Here is an 18,064-nt window from a genome sequence, read left to right as displayed (position 1 = left end):
CCTGAAAGATGCTACCAAAGTCCAGGATTCCAGGGTTAGGCTAATGTTATGTCATCAAGGTTCTCAACATGTTGGGGTTCTCAACCTGTGGGTCGGGACACCCAGGGATCAGTTCCCCACATGATTTGAGAGAGGGGATGGGGGGGGGGTCAAACATTGGCTAAATTGTCAAATAATATAAGAAAGAGCAAGGCAGAAATTGTGAAAATAGACAATCTACAAGCTTGGAAATTGTGAATTTTCACTATATTTATATGTGGAGACGAGTCAAACAAAAAAATTCATGCTTCAATTCCTATATTCACAAGTGATTATCAAGGATTATCAGGTGTCGATCCCCCAGTTCAGATTATGATGACCCCCCTCAAAATGGTCAAAATAATATTTTGAGGGGGGACCCCCTCAGTGAACTAATATTTTGAGGGGGGTGAGGGGCCCTCACCCCCTCAAAATATTAGTTGCATTGTATGCATGCATTAGGTCGCCATCAGGACCAAGGGGGAAATGTACTAGGGACCCGCTCAAAATAATATTTTGAGGGGGGTAATTTTATTTGGGAGAAAAAGTTGAGAAACACTGATCAGAAGAATATGGAATAATACACAGTCAGGACTCGAGGAGTCGAGGGTGGTCTGGTCTGACTGTTGGTCGCCATCTCTTAAAGTAAACAAAAGTCCCCCATACCCTACCCTACCCTACCCGACCGTATGACACAGCGGAACCCATCAGGGCTTACAGTAGCGGGGGAGGCGGGGGCTCCTCCGCTGCCTGCCTGCCTGCAAAAACAACCAACAGCAGGGGAGCAGACACGGTTTCAAGCGCAGCAGCCGGAGCTCGGATTGACTCTTGAATTTGATTTTCTTCCAAGAATAGGAATAGCATAACCTACCCCGGGACTCTCGTCTCAAATGTTGGACACTGTATCGCAGCTCGCCGACGACTGTTTTTGTTTTGATCAAGAAGCGAGTAGTAGTATATGTGACCGCGTACGTCGAATAAAATGGGATTTTAATGCCTGCCTGCAAACAGTGGAAGGACCGTTGTGTGTGTAGAGTCAGGGACTCACTGTAAGCTAGGAGGTGATGTTTGTCAGGAGGAATAAAGCTGTGTTGTAGCTGAAGGAAGCCCCTAACATCTCCGTTTCCATGGACAACACGTCCATAATAACACAGGTTGCTAATCCGAAAGAGGAGGAAAGTATCTCGTCAAGTCAAGATAAAGGTAAGGCTTGACGAATATATGAAATGTTATGTAAATATTCCACGGTACAGGGGTTTTTGGCGTGCCTTTTTGACATGCCATGGTGTTGATTTTTGAATTTTTCGACATGCGTGGAGGAGTGGAACACCTTTTCAGTAAAGAGACAGTTTTACATTGCATGATGCATGAGGTCTGTGTGATCAGAAAAGGATGGTTGGTCAATGGTCGCAGGTCTGCAAGGAACTGAACCTGACCTACTGTGTAGGTCAGTAGGCTGTTACTGTATCGACGGAAAACCTCCATTGTTCAGAGCGATCAGCCCCACTGTCACTATTCTTATCTTGATCGGACTATCAAGTAGCCTATACATAAATAAAGTGTCAAGAATACTTCTTCTAGAAGGTAATTTTTTTTATGATTTATAGGCTACTGTACTGTAGTGGAAAAACACCAGCCTAATCAGCCCAATAAATATGAAACATTAAAGGTGACTTCAAACAAGTGACATAGGCCTACGTATATCCCTGCCGTGGAACGTGGATCATGCATTTACTACAGGGGGCGGGTCCCTAGTACATTTCCCCCCTGGTCCTGATGGCGACCCTAATGCATGCATCACAGATTATACAGCACAGCAGCCTATAAAAAAACAACAACAGCAGCAGCAAGAGTGTAAATAAAATCCTCTACGCGGGGCCACAACTGTAGAATGATTGTGTGTGGGGGCCGGGCCGCACAGTTTGCGCGCAAAGCGTGGAAATTTGTGGGTTCTCAAAATGCATTTTGTGTTTCAAGATTTATGTGCACAGTATGAGCACAGGGTAATGTATGTCTATACAAGTACCGGTATATGCTACCTTTAAAAAAAATAGATGTAGACCTTATTTGACAGTACATAAACGTAATTGTCTTGACATTAACGAGCGTCAACGAGCACCAGCTGGAAACACACACACACACACACACACACACACACAAGCAGTAGGCTAGGCTCTAGTTAGCCCGTCTCCGGACCCCCCGGGTTGAGCTCCTTTGGACCCCTACCACGTAGGGTCCGGTATCACCGGCTTCAAGCGACATGGGATGCAATCTGATTTACCCTGATTTACCCCTGTGCTGCGGTGTGGGTGTCACGCTGACATATTCCAAAAGAAGCATATGAACGCTATAGGAGACAACGAACCTTCTGACCCCCCCCCCCCGCGAACGGCTCAGAAGCCGTTAAGTATTTTTAATGTTTGTACGACCGTTTTGGCAGCTCTGAAATTCTCTCTTCGGTCCCTCCTTGTTGACATCTCGGTTGGCTAGCTGCGCCTACGAGGCGCGTAGGGAGGCGCTGCTAGCCAACCGAGATGCTGGAGGCGGTACAATGGGATTTCAACAAGAGAGAATTTCAGAGCTGCCAAAACGGTCGTACAAACATTAAAAATACTTAACGGCTTCTGAGCCGTTCGCGGGGGGGGTCAGATGGTTCGTTGTCTCCTATAGCGTTCATATGCTTCGTTTGGAATATGTCAGAGTGACACCCACAGCGCAGCACAGGGCTAAGTCAGGGTAAATCAGATTGCATCCCATGTCGCTTGAAGCCGGTGATACCGGACCCTACGTGGTAGGGGTCCAAAGGAGCTCAACCCGGGGGGTCCGGAGACGGGCTAGGCTCTAGTCTAAAGTGACTGGTGTCTGTCTCATTTCTCTCCAAAAGCCCTTGAATATGATAGAATATAATTAAGGATTACTGTCATTATCATAATTGCACACTTCATATCACACACACCATACCTGTAACTTTCATTAGCTATCTCAATTTTATTTTTATTTTATTTTTGCAAATTGTTCCAAGGGCTACTAGGGTGCGCTCCGCGGCATTTGGCCCGCCAGTTGAATACCCCTGCTCTGGCTAACATCAACATAGAATTGATGTAAGCTACACCGTGTCCTAATAAAAGCGTTTGGATATACTGTATAGAAAGAAAGGAAAACCACCCAAAATAAAATCCCCCATGTTCCATGTTGATTCTGGCACGTTCATGAACCCAATTTAGATTCTCTTCAGTATGCAGTGCCTCTGTCCACAGTTGTCCTACATGCAATTTCGTGTGTGTGTGTGTGTGTGTGTGTGTGTGTGTGTGTGTGTGTGTGTGTGTGTGTGTGTGTGTGTGTGTGTGTGTGTGTGTGTGTGTGTGTGTGTGTGTGTGTGTGTGTGTGTGTGTGTGTGTGTGTGTGTGTGTGTGTGTGTGTGTGTGTGTGTGTGTGTGTGTGTGTGTGTGTGTGTGTGTGTGTGTGGTTGGTTTAAACCAGTAGTTCTCAAACATGTTCATGTCAAGGACCCCCAAATCAATAGGTATACGTGTATTTGTCAAAATCTGGCAACACTGAATCTCGTCCACGAGAGAGAGAGAGTTGCCAGATTGCCCAGCAGGAGGGTGTGGTTTGGGCTTCGGGGCCACGTGACATCCCAGGGTGACATCCCAGGGTGCCTGTAGGCCCAAAGGACCAGAGGATATTATTATTATATTTTTGGGGCTTTTTGCCTTTATTGATAGTGAAAAGTGGAGACAGACGGGGAGTGACATACAGCAAAGTTAATCAGGAACGCAGGACTCGAACCCGCCATTGGCCTGATGGCTGCATGAGGAGCCTAGGTGCCGGACCAGAGGTTCTTAATCTTGTTAGTCATCATCAACAGTCCTTGTTTGCATAAATAAATGTTTCAGAAACACAATTTAATCGTTATTTTATTCACCCCCACTGGCCAATGAAGATAAGATTTAAGATATTGGGCTTCGGGGCTTCAGGCAGCGCTACTCTGCTAGATTAACGTGAAGACCGCCTCCATTGGACACCACCCATCCATGGAAATGAAATCCATGATCATGGCTGTGTAGGATCAATCATAATTTGATCCTGATCCTTTGATCCTATTCATTAATGACATGTCATGTCATTTAATGAATAGCCCTCAGGTCATCAAAAACAGATCGATGAAAACAAACCCTCAGAAGGACCCGTCATCTTGTCTTAACTGCATGTGCTGCTGTGGAGAATCAAGATTAGGGGTGGAACGATTATGGATTTTCATGGCACGGTTATAGTGAGAGAAATAATTACGGTTTCAGAACTATCACGATTATAAGGCTTACATTTATTCCGCAAAACTAGCAATGTCAGTGTTTATAAATTAGAGTAGAAGATCTTCTTTAATTGCAATTCATTTCTATAATTGCGATTATGCGAATCATTTCCATGTTGAGCAAGGTTCATAGATTTTGAAAAAAAATCAAAAAGGGCTGTTGTGGGTGGAATTCTTTTGGGCAAAAACTATGTATGCAACAGTTAAACGTCTCTGTAAAGCACATGAGACAATGAGTTTGGCTGATCAGACTTCACTGATGTGGCACCTATCTCAGCAGGGGAGTTCAACATCTGCTTATCTACGCCAACCCTTGTCAAACATCTGCTTATCTACGCCAACCCTTGTCAAAGCATAACTTGGGGGACTGCAACTCTCCGACCCCCTTGGGGTGGACTGAGGCCATCCGAGCGCGCACACACACACACACACACACACACACACACACACACACACACACACACACACACACACAGCAGGGTGAATCTATTTTCAGAGTCCTATCATTTATTGAAGTACCGTAATTCCCAGACTATAAAGCGCACCTGAATATAAGCCGCACCAGCTAAATGTAGGGAAAAAAACAAATGTGTACATATACAAGCCGCACTGGATTATAAACCCCATAGAGGTCATAGACCGGCCATAGAGATAGATTTAGAAGGTCCCCTAGTGGCCGTTAGCTGTAAAAATCCATAGATTAGCCGCACCATTGTATAGGCCACAGGGTTCAAAGCATGGGGAAAAAAGTAGCGGCTTATAGTAGATATTTTATCTTGGTGCGTCAACGTCATCATAACCTACTGTAGGTCCTTTTTAACCCATTTTGACCTGACACCAAATTCTACAAATGTCTGATAAATCATGACAGTTTTCTGAAATACCTGTGTTTCTATGTCAGTCGTGCTCAAACATTTTCATGTCAAGGACCCCCAGAATTATCTGTATTTGGCCGCCGACCCCCATCTGAAAATATGTAGTTCCAGGGACCCCCATGAAGCAAAGATATGAGTTAAACACGTTCGCTCTGAAAGAATATATATTCAAAGATTAATGCTCCACATTTTCACGATTTTTCAAAAATAGCAGACCTACAAGCTCGTAGCACGCCACTCGGTGGCGCGCTATGAGCTTGTAGATCTGCTATTTTTCAATAGCTAAAGCATAACATAATGCTAACACCAAAAGGGGTTCCCGCCCAAAATGGGTTAATCAACGAGGTGCAGGGGAGTTCCTTCGTTTAGGTACATTAGTCTTAGGGGCACATTAACACTAATGGTTTGATCAAACCAGGAACCTTCCAGAAGAGTTCCTGTACCCAATCGGGGACCCTGCCTCGTGAGCCCACTGTCTGTCGCACCACAATAATGGGGCGGCGATGGCTCAGGGGTAGAGTGCCTGGATGGTAACCGTAAGGTTGCCAGTTCGAACCTGGGCTCCCCCAGAGTTACTGTCGAAGTGTCCTTGAGCAAGACACTGAACTCCTAATTGCTCCCGATGTGCTAGTTGGTGCCTTGCATGGTTTCCGCTGCCATCGGTGTATGAATGGGTGTGTGAATGGGTGAATGTAATGCACAATCTCTGTAAAGCGCCTTGGATAAAGGCGCTATATAAATGCACCATTTACCATTTTTAATAACTGCTGCAGAACAACAGAGAAGGCAAGCTTCTCTTCCCTCCAAAAAACCCAAAACTCACTGTTCATTTTGCAGTCGGTTACTTTTCATGCGCTAATGTAATAATCCCAACCTAATGGGTAAAATGTACTCTGCAGGGCCCGGCCAGCCCTGCAATCTGGTTCTGCAGATCATCCATGCAGATGAGTCCCATTTAGACAGGTATCACTGAACGAGCCATTTACTTTAACCCATTTTGACCTGAGATCAGATTCTAAAAATGTCTTCTACATCCTGACAGTTTTCTGAAAAAGCTGTTTCTATGTCAGTCGTTCTTCGATTTTTCAAAAATAGCAGACCTACAAGCTCGTAGCGCGCCACCGAGTGGCGCGCTACGAGCTTGTAGATCTGCTATTTTTCAATAGCTATATTATAACATAATGCTAACACCAAAAGTGGTTCCCGCCCAAAATGGGTTAATCAGATTAATCAGAGCACAGCTCATCTCTTGCCAAAGGAGTGTGCCGACGACAGACAATTTGATCAAATCAGAATCCCCATCCATTGCAACAATTCCATGGGTGGTGTTTCTAATTGAGCTATCGTCTTCACTAACTCACTAGTTTAGTTTACATCTCACTCTCGGCTGTCAATAGAAATGGGTTGGACTGTGAGTAGCAATTTGATGCCTCAGAACGGAAGTATACCTATAGTCTATCTTCACCTCCAGTCACAGTTCAAGGCTGCAGCAAGAAAATAACTCCTCGCAGAGGAGAGCGAATACCGTGTTCTCTTCCTACAATTCTTCTCATAACAGTATCAATTTGATTGATTGATTTGAAATATTTATTAACAGTTTGCAGAATTGCAGTACATTTCCAGCACAACTCGATACAAAGACTGTTAACTGTGAGTGGACAACCCAATAAAGCATTACACTTGTTTACAAGAGGGTCCACCTTGTTCAATTCATCAAAACATTTAGAGACGTACAAATAGACACTTCTATATAGCCAAAGAACAGAACAGGAATTCATAATAAAGGAGGTAAAAAGGGAAAAGAAACATATCCAGTGAGGAGGAAAAGTGGTGGGGGGGGGTTTCCGAATTTACGGGGGCCAGTTTCGAATTGCAGCCGTAGGTGCCCTTTGAGAGCGGTTTTGAAGGAGTCAAGGGATTCACATGTCTTAATGACAGTTGGTAGGACGTTCCACATTTTGGTGGCATAGGAGTGAAAATAACTTAGTCCCTTGTTTGTGCCGAATCTGGGTTGTACATGGTTTGTTGCACTCCCTCTGGTGTTGTGGGTGTGGACTTCGTTAACATTGAGGAAGTATTTAGACAGGTACATGGGTATCTTGGTGGTGTATCGAATCTTGTGGACCAGAGTCACCAGACCCATTGCAAGATGCTGTACTCTGTCGTCGACCCTAAGCCATTCCAGCCTGTCAAAGGGGGCAGGGGTGAGGTGGGTTCGGGGGCGGTGAGGCCAAGTAGGAGCCTGACCAGTTTGTTTTGGGAAGTCTGGAGCCTTGTTTTAAGGGCCTTTTGAGGTGCTGTGGTACCAGGAGGTGCATGCATAGTCCAAGAAACCTTGTACGAGGGCTCCTGTTAGGTCTCTGCTATGAGGCTTACTGTAGGAAAAACCATTTCAGAAGGACAGAGGGTTAGCAGTATGTGTCTGTGTCTGTGTGACTAGTACTACAGAGGTCCTCATGAAAGTGACAGACTCAGGTTTGAAACGAGACCACGGTACCCTTGGGGCCTCATTGGTTAGTCAGGCTTAGAGAATCCTCTCCCCATCCTCCCTACATGTGCTCAGAGAGGGGTGTAATTACATTAGCTGGAAAAAGAATGAATGAACGAAAGAAAAAAAAAACATAAATCCTCCATTGGAGTATATATATATTGCGTAACCCATTTTGGGCGGGAACCCCTTTTGGTCTTAGCATTATGTTATGCTTTAGCTATTGAAAAATAGCAGACCTACAAGTGCCGCGCTATGAGCTTGTAGGTCTGCTATTTTTGAAAAATCGAAGAACGACTGACATAAACATAGCTTTTTTCAGAAAACTGTCAGGATGTAGAAGATATTTTTAGAATCTGATCTCAGGTCAAAATGGGTTTTACATGATGTACTGTATATCATCTCTGTCTTGTGGAATGGCTCAAACGTCCAAAATTCTAATTCAAAAACAGCAAAAATTACTGTAGCAGCAGATCTACAAGCTCAAAAAACTTTGATATTGCGGATCTGCTCCTTTTGATGCTTTTGTGTGACGCTGTAGGGCAGCGTAGGGCATTCATTTACGAAAAAAACACAAAAAGTTAAAGATGGGAGTGCCACAATTGTTGTATTCTTCCAGTTTTTCATGTGTTTATGAGGTGACAGTACTTCATTAGACACCATGGAGTCGTTTTTATGTACAATGATGTATTCCCTTTGTATTTAGGGTTTCTTCCTGGAGGCTGAACCCTTGACAGTCAAACGTGCCAATGAAAAAAACAGTAATATAGTGACATCACATTATCAGCTCCTCCCCTAACCCCTCCCCCTTTATCATACAACTACAGCTGTGGGTGTGGCTTCAGTTCAGGTGGATCACCACCCATCACCACCCACCAGGCAAACCAGGCATCCTTAATGAACTGGTGGGGGCGCCCACATAAAAACGACATTTTAACAAATACTGTACACAAAATTCTTCCTCCTTATATAACAACTAGAAAAAGTGCCCCTCGGGGCACAGGTCTCCACCAGGGCAGGTCAGGTTGTGGCCTCCTGGTGGCGCTATAATAGGCCAATGTGAAAAGGGTACAATTTCTTCTTACGACTTGGATGGCAATTGGATGATTTGAGGCATTTTGTTCCAAAATTGTGTTTTGCAAAAATCCACCTGTTGGTGGCGCTATAACAGGCCAATGTGAAAAGGTGGGATATATTCCTCAGCCTAGTAGGAACGTCTGTGAAAGATTTCACGTAAATTGCACGCTGCGTTCATGATTTGAGGCTTTTTGTTCAAATCGGGCCAATCCTGCAAATTTTGAAAGTCACTGTTAGCCAATCAGGATGCAATATGCAATATCGGACAGATCTGTCTTGATCACATGACTATAGAGATACTGTGTAACGATTTGCGGGATTTTTGGACAAAATATGGAGGAGTAATATCAAAAAATGTGTTTAACAAAAGTCGGCCTCCTGGTGGCGCTATAACAGGCCGTTCTGGAAAATGTGGGGCAGAGGTTCATCGTTGGCATCCAGGGAGTGTGTGTGCAAAGTTTGGCATGGATCGGGCCAACGGTGCCGGAGATTAGCTGGTAACAGACGGACGGAAGGACACACACACGGACACACGGACACACACACACACACACGGACGGAGTGCAAAACATACTCTCTCCCCATGCCTTCGGCCTGGTGGAGACAATAAGACCTGATGATCATGTTTTAGGGTGGAAAAAAATCATGGCACTCCATCTTTAACCCATTTTGGGCGGGAACCCCTTTTGGTGTTAGCATTATGTTATGCTTTAGCTATTGGAAAAATATCAGATCTAAAGCTCATAGCACGCCACCGAGTGGCGCGCTACGAGCTTGTAGGTCTGCTATTTTTGAAAAAATCGTGAAAATATTTATTTCAGAAAACTGGAGGATTTAGAAGATGTTTTTTTTTATTTCGAGGTCAGGCATAAAATGGGTTAAAATCTGGTTTCTGCACCACACAGCAACGATATACCAGAAGATTTTGTGTGTGCTTGGCTTCTGGGATTGTCCTGGGAAGTTGGACCTGGACGGAGCCCAGTGCACTACGCTAATGTGGTGTTTACGGCTCGTGGACCACACCTGCAGGTGTGTGTGGGCAGCAGAGTAAGCAAAAAGGGAGTGACTGTGATCCTTGGCTGCCCAAGAGTCCTTGGCACCGGCACCGCTTTGCCTGACTCCTCTCTTGTGTACAGAACCTTGCTGTATACACTAACTACACAACACAGCAGCACAGAGTACAGAGGCACTCTCCGTCTCCACTCCCAGGCCAGCTTGATGCATGAAAGCAAGAGGGCTGACTAGAAAAAGTGCCCTTCTGGGCACAGGTCTCCACCAGGAGGATAGGACTGTGTGAGATGTTTGGCAAAATGTTTAGTAGTAATATAAACATGTTTGCCTTGTATGGCAATTGGATGATTTGAGGCATTTTGTTCCAATCAACCTGTTTTGCAAAAATCAACCTGTTGGTGGCGCTATAACAGGCCAATGTGAAAAGGGTGGGATATATTCCTCAGCCTAGTAAGAAAATGTGTGAAAGATTTCACATAAATTGCATGCTGTGTTCATGATTTGAGGCTTTTGTTCAAAACGGGGCAATCTTGCAAACTGTGAAAGGCAATTGTAGCCAATGAGGGTGGAATATGAAATATCGGACAGATCCGACTTGAGCACATGACCATAGAGATACTGTGTAACGATTTGTGAGATTTTTGGACAGAATCTGGAGGAGTAATATCCAAAAATGTGTTTTACAAAAGTCGGCCTCCTGGTGGCGCTATAAAAGGCAGATGCGGAAAATGCAGGTCAAAGGTTTGTCCTTGGCCTCTAGGGAGTGTGCATGCAACGTTTCACGCAGATCGGTGCAGTTTTAGGTAACAAATGTGAAAAGCTGCCTCATGGTGGCGCTATAACAGGCCGTTCTGGAAAATGCGGGGCAGAGGTTCATCGTTGGCATCTAGGGAGTGTGTGTGCAAAGTTTGGCATCGCCCGGGTTAACGGTGCCGGAGATTAGCTGGTAACGGACGGACGGAAGGACACACGGACGGACACACACACACACACACGGACGGACACACACACGGACGGAGTGCAAAACATACTCTCTCACCATGCCTTCGGCCTGGTGGAGACAAACAGCAGGAGGATTTGCAACACATAATCCTTACATGTATAAACCCATTAAAAAAAGGGAAGCATCCGTGTCGGTTTAGATTATTGTGTTGGCTATTCAAAAATAGCAGATACATCTGTTTTATTGTTGTTTTTTTACCGTTTTTGAAAAATCTTGTGAGGACTACTGTTTTAGAAGGCCTTTGTAGAATCGGTCTTAACCCATTTTGGGCGGGAACCACTTTTGGTGTTAGCATTATGTTATACTTTAGCTATTGAAAAATAGCAGATCTACAAGCTCATAGCGCGCCACCGAGTGGCGCGCTACGAGCTTGTAGGTCTGCTATTTTTGAAAAATCGTAAAAATGCGGCAAAAATAATCTTTGAATATATATTCTTTCAGAGTGAACGTTTTTTTATTTCGACGTCAGGCCTAAATGGGTTTATGGGATAATCATGAGATGTTATCTGTGTAGTTTGGAGTATTTATCATCCTCCAAACATCAAATAAGGCCAACACGTTGACCCTTCGCCCGTAAGGATTACAGTAGATGTGATCCATCCCTTGTGATTCTGATTGGATTGTTATGAGCCAGAGCCTCTACAGTATGACCTCCTCCCATTGATCATCTGAGTTCACTCCGATTCCAAGGAGAGAGAGAGAGAGAGAGAGTGGCAGGGCGAGCGAGGCAGTGGGCGTGAGCCCAACTCATCGGTCCGAAGAGAGCCCGGGCCCTTATTACAGATTTATGAGCCTATATTGCAGCCAACGCTGCTCAGAAAAGCTGATTATCTGCACCTCCGTGGCAGTGTTAAGATGTTTCCCACCAGCATATCTTTATTGCATTTAGTCCAATCCAATACTATATTGGGCTGAGACTGAGGTAGCTCATTGGGAAAGCTTGCAGGGTTCATTCCAAGGCCAAGTATTTAAGCTCCTTGACGGAAAAGCTTGTTTTTGTGTTGTATTGTAAAAGTGGGACTTGACTATCATCATTGTAGAGAGATGATATGGGCATAATTATGTAATTAGTTCAGCTAGTTCAGCAATGTTTTTCATGGCTCTAAATATCGGGAGCTTAAAATGACATACTTGACATTCCTGTTTTGTTCTGTATTCTCTGTTATCTCAATGAATTTGACTTTGGTTTCAAATGTTTGCATTCTTTTCTTCTCCTGTTTCAAATGTTTGCAATTATTTTTTCTCCTGTACAAACGAGTCCATGAGCAGTTTTACATCAGTACTAACACTGATTGGGTGTCCATTGTAACAACATTTAACCTCTTAACCCATTTTGACCTGAGATCAGATTCTAAAAATGTCTTCTTCATCCCGACAGTTTTCTGAAAAAGCTATGTTTCTATGTCAGTCGTTCTTCGATTTTTCAAAAATAGCAGACCTACAAGCTCGTAGCGCGCCGCTCGTAGCGCGCCACTCGGTGGCGCGCTATGAGCTTGTAGATCTGCTATTTTTCAATAGCTAAAGCATAACATAATGCTAACACCAAAAGGAGTTCCCGCCCCAAAATGGGTTAAAAAGTCCCCACAGGGGACCTCCTCCTCTACACCAAATCTCATCACCAAAAATATCTGATCTACAAGCTCACACGTACGTAGATCTGCTATTTTTGCAGAATGAACAACCAATGTTCATGAATTATTACATGCCCAGAATAGGGACACTGGGATTCCTAGTCGTTACTGCTGAAAACTAAAAAATCACGTCAGCCTTGCCTCGTTGATTTATTATTTTTAGTTTTGTTACAGTTGTTCGAATTTTCTGTACGTAGGTGTAGCTTGATGCACCCAGAATAGCAGAAGTTAGCTGTCACAACCGAACATGATTTAATATGGTTATTTATGCTATAAACTGCTCCTCTGATATTAAATATTGCTTTGGCATGAGTGCCCGGAGGGGAGACGGCAGGCACAGAGAGAGAGAGAGGTGGGTGGGGGGGGGACGGCAGGCACAGAGAGAGAGAGGTGGGTGGTTGGGAGTTGATAAGGCTGCAGTTTATTAGGAGGCAATGTAGATCTATGGATAGTGATGCTGTTATGAGAGCGAGACAATTTGGAGGAGATGCATTTACTCTGCAATTCAAGTGCTTATGAGCCAGTTGAGGTCTATGGTGTGTGTGTGTGTGTGTGTGTGCGTGCGTGCGTGCGTGCGTGCGTGCGTGCGCTATTCTTCAGAGACTGTGGGTGAGGGATGCTTGTGTGTGTGGCTCTGCATAGAGTGAATATTTCTGGGTGTATTTTTGGGATATAAGTGTTGCATGGCATTGTGGGGAGTTTTATTTTCGCATTTGGCCTGACATGGCTTATGTTATATTTGTTTGACTTGGAGGACACACCTTAACCCATTTTGACCTGAGATCAGATTCTAAAAATGTCTTCTACATCCTGACTGTAGTTTTCTGAAAAAGCTATGTTTCTATGTGAGTCGTTCTTCGATTTTTCAAAAAATAGCAGACCTACAAGCTCGGTGGCGCGCTACGAGCTTGTAGATCTGCTATTTTTCAATAGCTAAAGCATAACATAATGCTAACACCAAAAGGTGTTCCCGCCCAAAATGGATTAATTGAAACTTTCCAGGAATCGTTTAGAGGTAGTAATAACATTGAGTCAAAGTGGCATTTCTAAGAAAACTCTTTTTTTTGCATGCAGGGAAAATCCTTTTCCCCTTTGATTTCATTTGAATAATTTCACTTGGATTTTTTCAAAGTTTGCCTCAATCTGTGCAGTCTGAAAGTCCCCATACGCACCACAGGTAAATAAACAAAGTAATTAAGGATGATTCTTAATGAATAAATATCATAAATAATTATGAATATAGGCATACAGCTGTATGACTGAGGCATCAATTGTTGAATAGTTGATTTTTGTATCCCTTATTCGTCACACTATACTCTTTGTGTAGGCCTTTAGCATGCAAAAGAAAAGTAAAGTGAAGACACGTAGATTGCAAATGCATTAATGCAAATATCATTTGGTTGCAGTGATTTACAATTTAGTCTAGTCCAGAACTAGGGTTCCCAAACTTTTCAGTGCCGCAACCCCCCCCCCCCCCCCAATTTTTTTTTATAATAATTGAACCTGGGACCCTTAACCCATTTTGACCTGAGATCAGATTCTATAAATGTCTTCTACATCTTGACAGTTTTCTGAAAAAGCTATGTTTCTATGTCATGTCGTTCTTCGATTTTTCAAAAATAGCAGACCTACAAGCTCGTAGCGTGCTATGAGCTTGTAGATCTGCTATTTTTCAATAGCTAAAGCATAACATAATGCTAACAACAAAAGGGGTTCCCGCCCAAAATGGGTTAAAAGTCATTCAATTGTAACTTTAGAAATGTGTAGATACCCTGTGTATACACTTATAATTAGGTCCCGATACACTTTTTTCGCTTCCGATCCGATCCCGATACCACAATTTCTGTGTTAGCCGATACCGAATACCGATACCAGTGTCGTGATCTCATGTTGTGTTTATAGCAATCAGCTATATATCTCGTGTTGTGTTTATAGCTATATCTTGTGTTGTGTTTATAGCAGACTCCTCACTCAAATGTGCACTTGCAGTTTGGGGCAACTCCAAAGCAAACTCCACATGTCCCAACATTTTATTTACCTGCCATAGCCATCAACGCCTTACCCCTGTGTCGGTCGGATCTGTGGTTAGACCGGCATATTCACCGATACCGATATGACCCGATATGACAAATAAGGGCCGATCCCGATACTTTTCCCGATACCGATACAGTATCGGGACATCTCTACTCATAATGTATGTGGGTTTGTTTACTGTTGAGTGAGAAGTTGCACATTAACCCATTTTCGGCGGGAACCCCTTTTGGTGTTAGCATTATGTTATGCTTTAGCTATTGAAAAATAGCAGATCTACAAGCTCATAGCGCGCCACCGAGTGGCGCGCTACGAGCTTGTAGGTCTGCTATTTTCGAAAAATCGAAGAAACATAGCTTTTTCAGAAAACTGTCAGGATGTAGAAGACATTTTTAGAATCTGATCTCAGGTCAAAATGGGTTAAGATGGAGGGGGTCCCCAGATGAGATGATTACATCTGGGGACCCCCTCCAAAATTCTTTGGGGGCCTCCCTGGGGGTCCACGACCCTCAGTTTAGGATCACCACCAGACCAGGACACAGAAAAAGCAACGGCATTCTTCTGTTGCTTCTGGCATGCTCTCTCTGTCCTAATCAGCTTCCATCCACATTCCACACCCAGCATTGTTTAGTTATTATTATACCACTTCTCTTTCTCTGTATTTCTAGATTATATTGGCATTCCATGCACACAGTTTACTACAACCCTGAATGTTACATTTAACCACTCAACTAGCCCTATCTTTGTTAAACGATGTTGTTAAACGATGGTGTTGTGTGAAAATAGCGAACATATTTATTATTATATATATTACTTATTATTTACAAGCAACAGTTTTTTAAAGGACCACTTCACCACTTTTCAACTTAACACTCTTCATATAATAGGTCCTCACTAATAATCATGAAAAAACGGCGCAATGTTTTTCTACTCGGTCTGTGTCTCATAGGAGGGCTGTGGGCAGTTCAGAAACCGTCCTCCAGTGACATCATCGATGGGGAATACAAGCTAATAGAAACTGCAGGCTTTCTAGTCCTGAAAAGTTGGCAATGCGAAAATGGAAGCCATCGTTCTCACGATAATGAAAATCTAAACATTTTTGTAAAAAAAAATCTTGTTTAAAAATAAATCTGCCTAATGATGATGTCACTGGAGGACGGTTTCTAAACTGCCCACAGCCCTCCTATGACACACAGACTGAGTAGGAAAAAAAATCGTGCCATTTTATCATGATTATTAGTGAGGACCTATTATATGAAGATAGGTTGAAAAGTGGTGAAGTGGTCCTTTAACAATGCCCAAAATAGGTTGAAAGTGGGGTAGCTGGTTTTTGTGAAGCCCATTATACATGGGCCAGCAGCCACCCCGGCTCCCTCCCAGTGGGACTGGGGATTGCCGTCTGACTGCCACACACAACGTCTCATCCATGTCCATGGTTCTCACAGCACATTTCTAACAGGACTGAGTTGAGTAGGGATGCCAACCAGGTCTCACCCAAACACGGCGAAATAACACAGATTGGCAATTCTGTATGCACTACTAGTGAAAGCCACGCCTCCGTCGCGGTCAAAGACAGTAGTAGTGTAAATGGTAAACGGTGCATTTACATAGATTGTGCATTACATTCACCCATTCACACACACATTCATACACCGATTGCGGCGGAAGCCATGCAAGGCACCAACCAGCACATCGGGAGCAATTTGGGGTTCAGTGCCTTGCCCAAGGACACTTCGACATGTAGACAGGAGGAGCGAGAGTGAATATACGGAATTGCCCATCCGTGTTATTTCACAGTGTTTGGGTGAGATGGGGCTGGGGATGCAGATATACTGTACTGCCAAAAGCTGGGATTAATTGAGCATCTATTCAGAGAAAGGAATATTGTCATAATAATAATGGAACAGATCAAAAGTGTGTGTGTGTGAGTGCGTGCGTGCGTGCGCGTGCACACGTTTGAGGATGAAATTAACCCATTTAGGTCTGACTTTAAAAATAAAAAAACGTTCCCTCTGAAAGAATATATACCTATTCAAAGATTTGTGCTGCATTTTTAACGATTTTTCAAAAATAGCAGACCTACAAGTTCATAGCGCGCCACTCTGTGGCGCGCTATGAGCTTGTAGATCTGCTATTTTTCAATAGCTAAAGTATAACCGAATGCTTGAAACACCAAAAGGGGTTCCCGCCCAAAATGGGTTAAAGACAATGCTTTTGAATTGCTTCATTTGTGCATCATTTCACAGACAGGTACATACTGTAGCTTGGGTTCTGGCGAGGGAATGGCCTCCTTGTGTACCGTTCCATCTGGCACTTTAATATCCCCCAGTAATTGGACGTCTGAAAAAAAGGAGACTATATTTAGTCCAAAATGATTTCCTGTGACACTTCAATCCAGTGTGCTGTATCTGATGCACTAGTTTGGCAATATGTTTGTTAGTCATATCTAGAGTTGTATGCTTTTTGGCTGTGGATCTCAAGGGACAATAAGAAGGTATATAGAGGATATGAGCATGCATAAAGGGAGTGGCAAATCAAGTGAGTTTAACGTCATTTAATACAATCGGAGAGGACTTTTCTGTTTGGGTGTATGGGCTGTCAAGGCCAGAAAGTAGTTTGCCACTTAGTAGAAGTTCCCACATAACTTCCGTGTATGATGATGTTGTCATGCTCATACTGTACCCTCTAGAGGTTTTTTCCTAGAGAAACAGAAGTAGCAATACACAGACAAAACACACAGACAGTACATACACAGTACATCAGTGGTTCTATTTTTAAGTGGTGCAACCACTTCCTTAAGTGACTATGTGTGTGTGTGTGTGGGTGGCTGGCTGGCTGGGTGCGTCTGAGCACGAAAACAGCATGGTTGTTTTTCACCACCTGTGCGCAACCTAACACACACACAAACACACGCACATATTAACTGTCTATATGGTGATTTCGGGTGTGCCAGTACAGTACAGTGACAGTACAGTACAGTGGAGGGTACAGTAGAGGGACCCCCACACGGTAACTCTGTCATTTCTCAACCGTTTCGGACGCGGGGCGGCTTGCCGGAATCGGGCCGGCACCCTGGGTGCGTTCCTTTTGGTCTGGAACCTTATCAAATTGTCTCTCTTTGGTTTTTTTAAGAAGTACCTTATTCTCTCATAGTGAAGTGAAGTGTAGTAGTCATAGTCAAATCATAGCGCCCGGCGATTTATAGCAGAGGAGCACTTTTACAGACGGACCGGATGTTATCCCGGATGTGGCTGTAGCAGCTAAATTTAGCCAAAACACAATAGAGCCGATCGACAACAACGGGAGGTATGATTATGATGATGAGTTATTAACGTTTTTAAGATTTTCTGTCGTTTGTTCTGTTCCAGCTTGGATCAATGGAACATAAACACAATAAAACAATATTCCTATTTGTCTGTATCACAATGATATAGCTAATCTTTCAAAGTTTTAAAGAAATCTTAGTGTTTTGCCAATTCTCTGGGGTCCCACTTACAATATCCTCATGGTGGTCCACCAGTGGGCCCCAGGCCTCAGGTTGAGAAACACTGCAGTGCGGTACACGATACACTTAAATGCAAACATCTGGCCTAGTTGTTTTACCTCTTTCTTTTATGT

At 43.7% G+C, this 18,064-nt stretch overlaps 1 protein-coding gene across 2 annotated transcripts in view; it reads left to right on the top strand.

Annotated features, from left to right (window-relative positions):
* Positions 1–710: 710 nt before the first annotated feature.
* The window catches only part of ctdspla (CTD (carboxy-terminal domain, RNA polymerase II, polypeptide A) small phosphatase-like a), a 54,989-nt gene continuing 37,635 nt past the window's right edge, over positions 711–18,064 (top strand). For both annotated transcript variants that reach the window (XM_079489219.1, XM_079489218.1), the window contains exon 1: positions 711–1,221. In XM_079489219.1, the coding sequence (XP_079345345.1) occupies positions 1,146–1,221 (76 nt within the window). In that variant the 5' untranslated portion in view covers positions 711–1,145. The remainder of the gene's footprint in view (positions 1,222–18,064) is intronic.

The sequence above is a fragment of the Electrona antarctica genome, assembly GCF_951216825.1.
Source record: "Electrona antarctica genome assembly, chromosome: 20".
Classification (NCBI taxonomy): Eukaryota; Metazoa; Chordata; class Actinopteri; order Myctophiformes; family Myctophidae; genus Electrona; species Electrona antarctica.
This window is presented reverse-complemented; position numbering and strand designations above follow the sequence as displayed.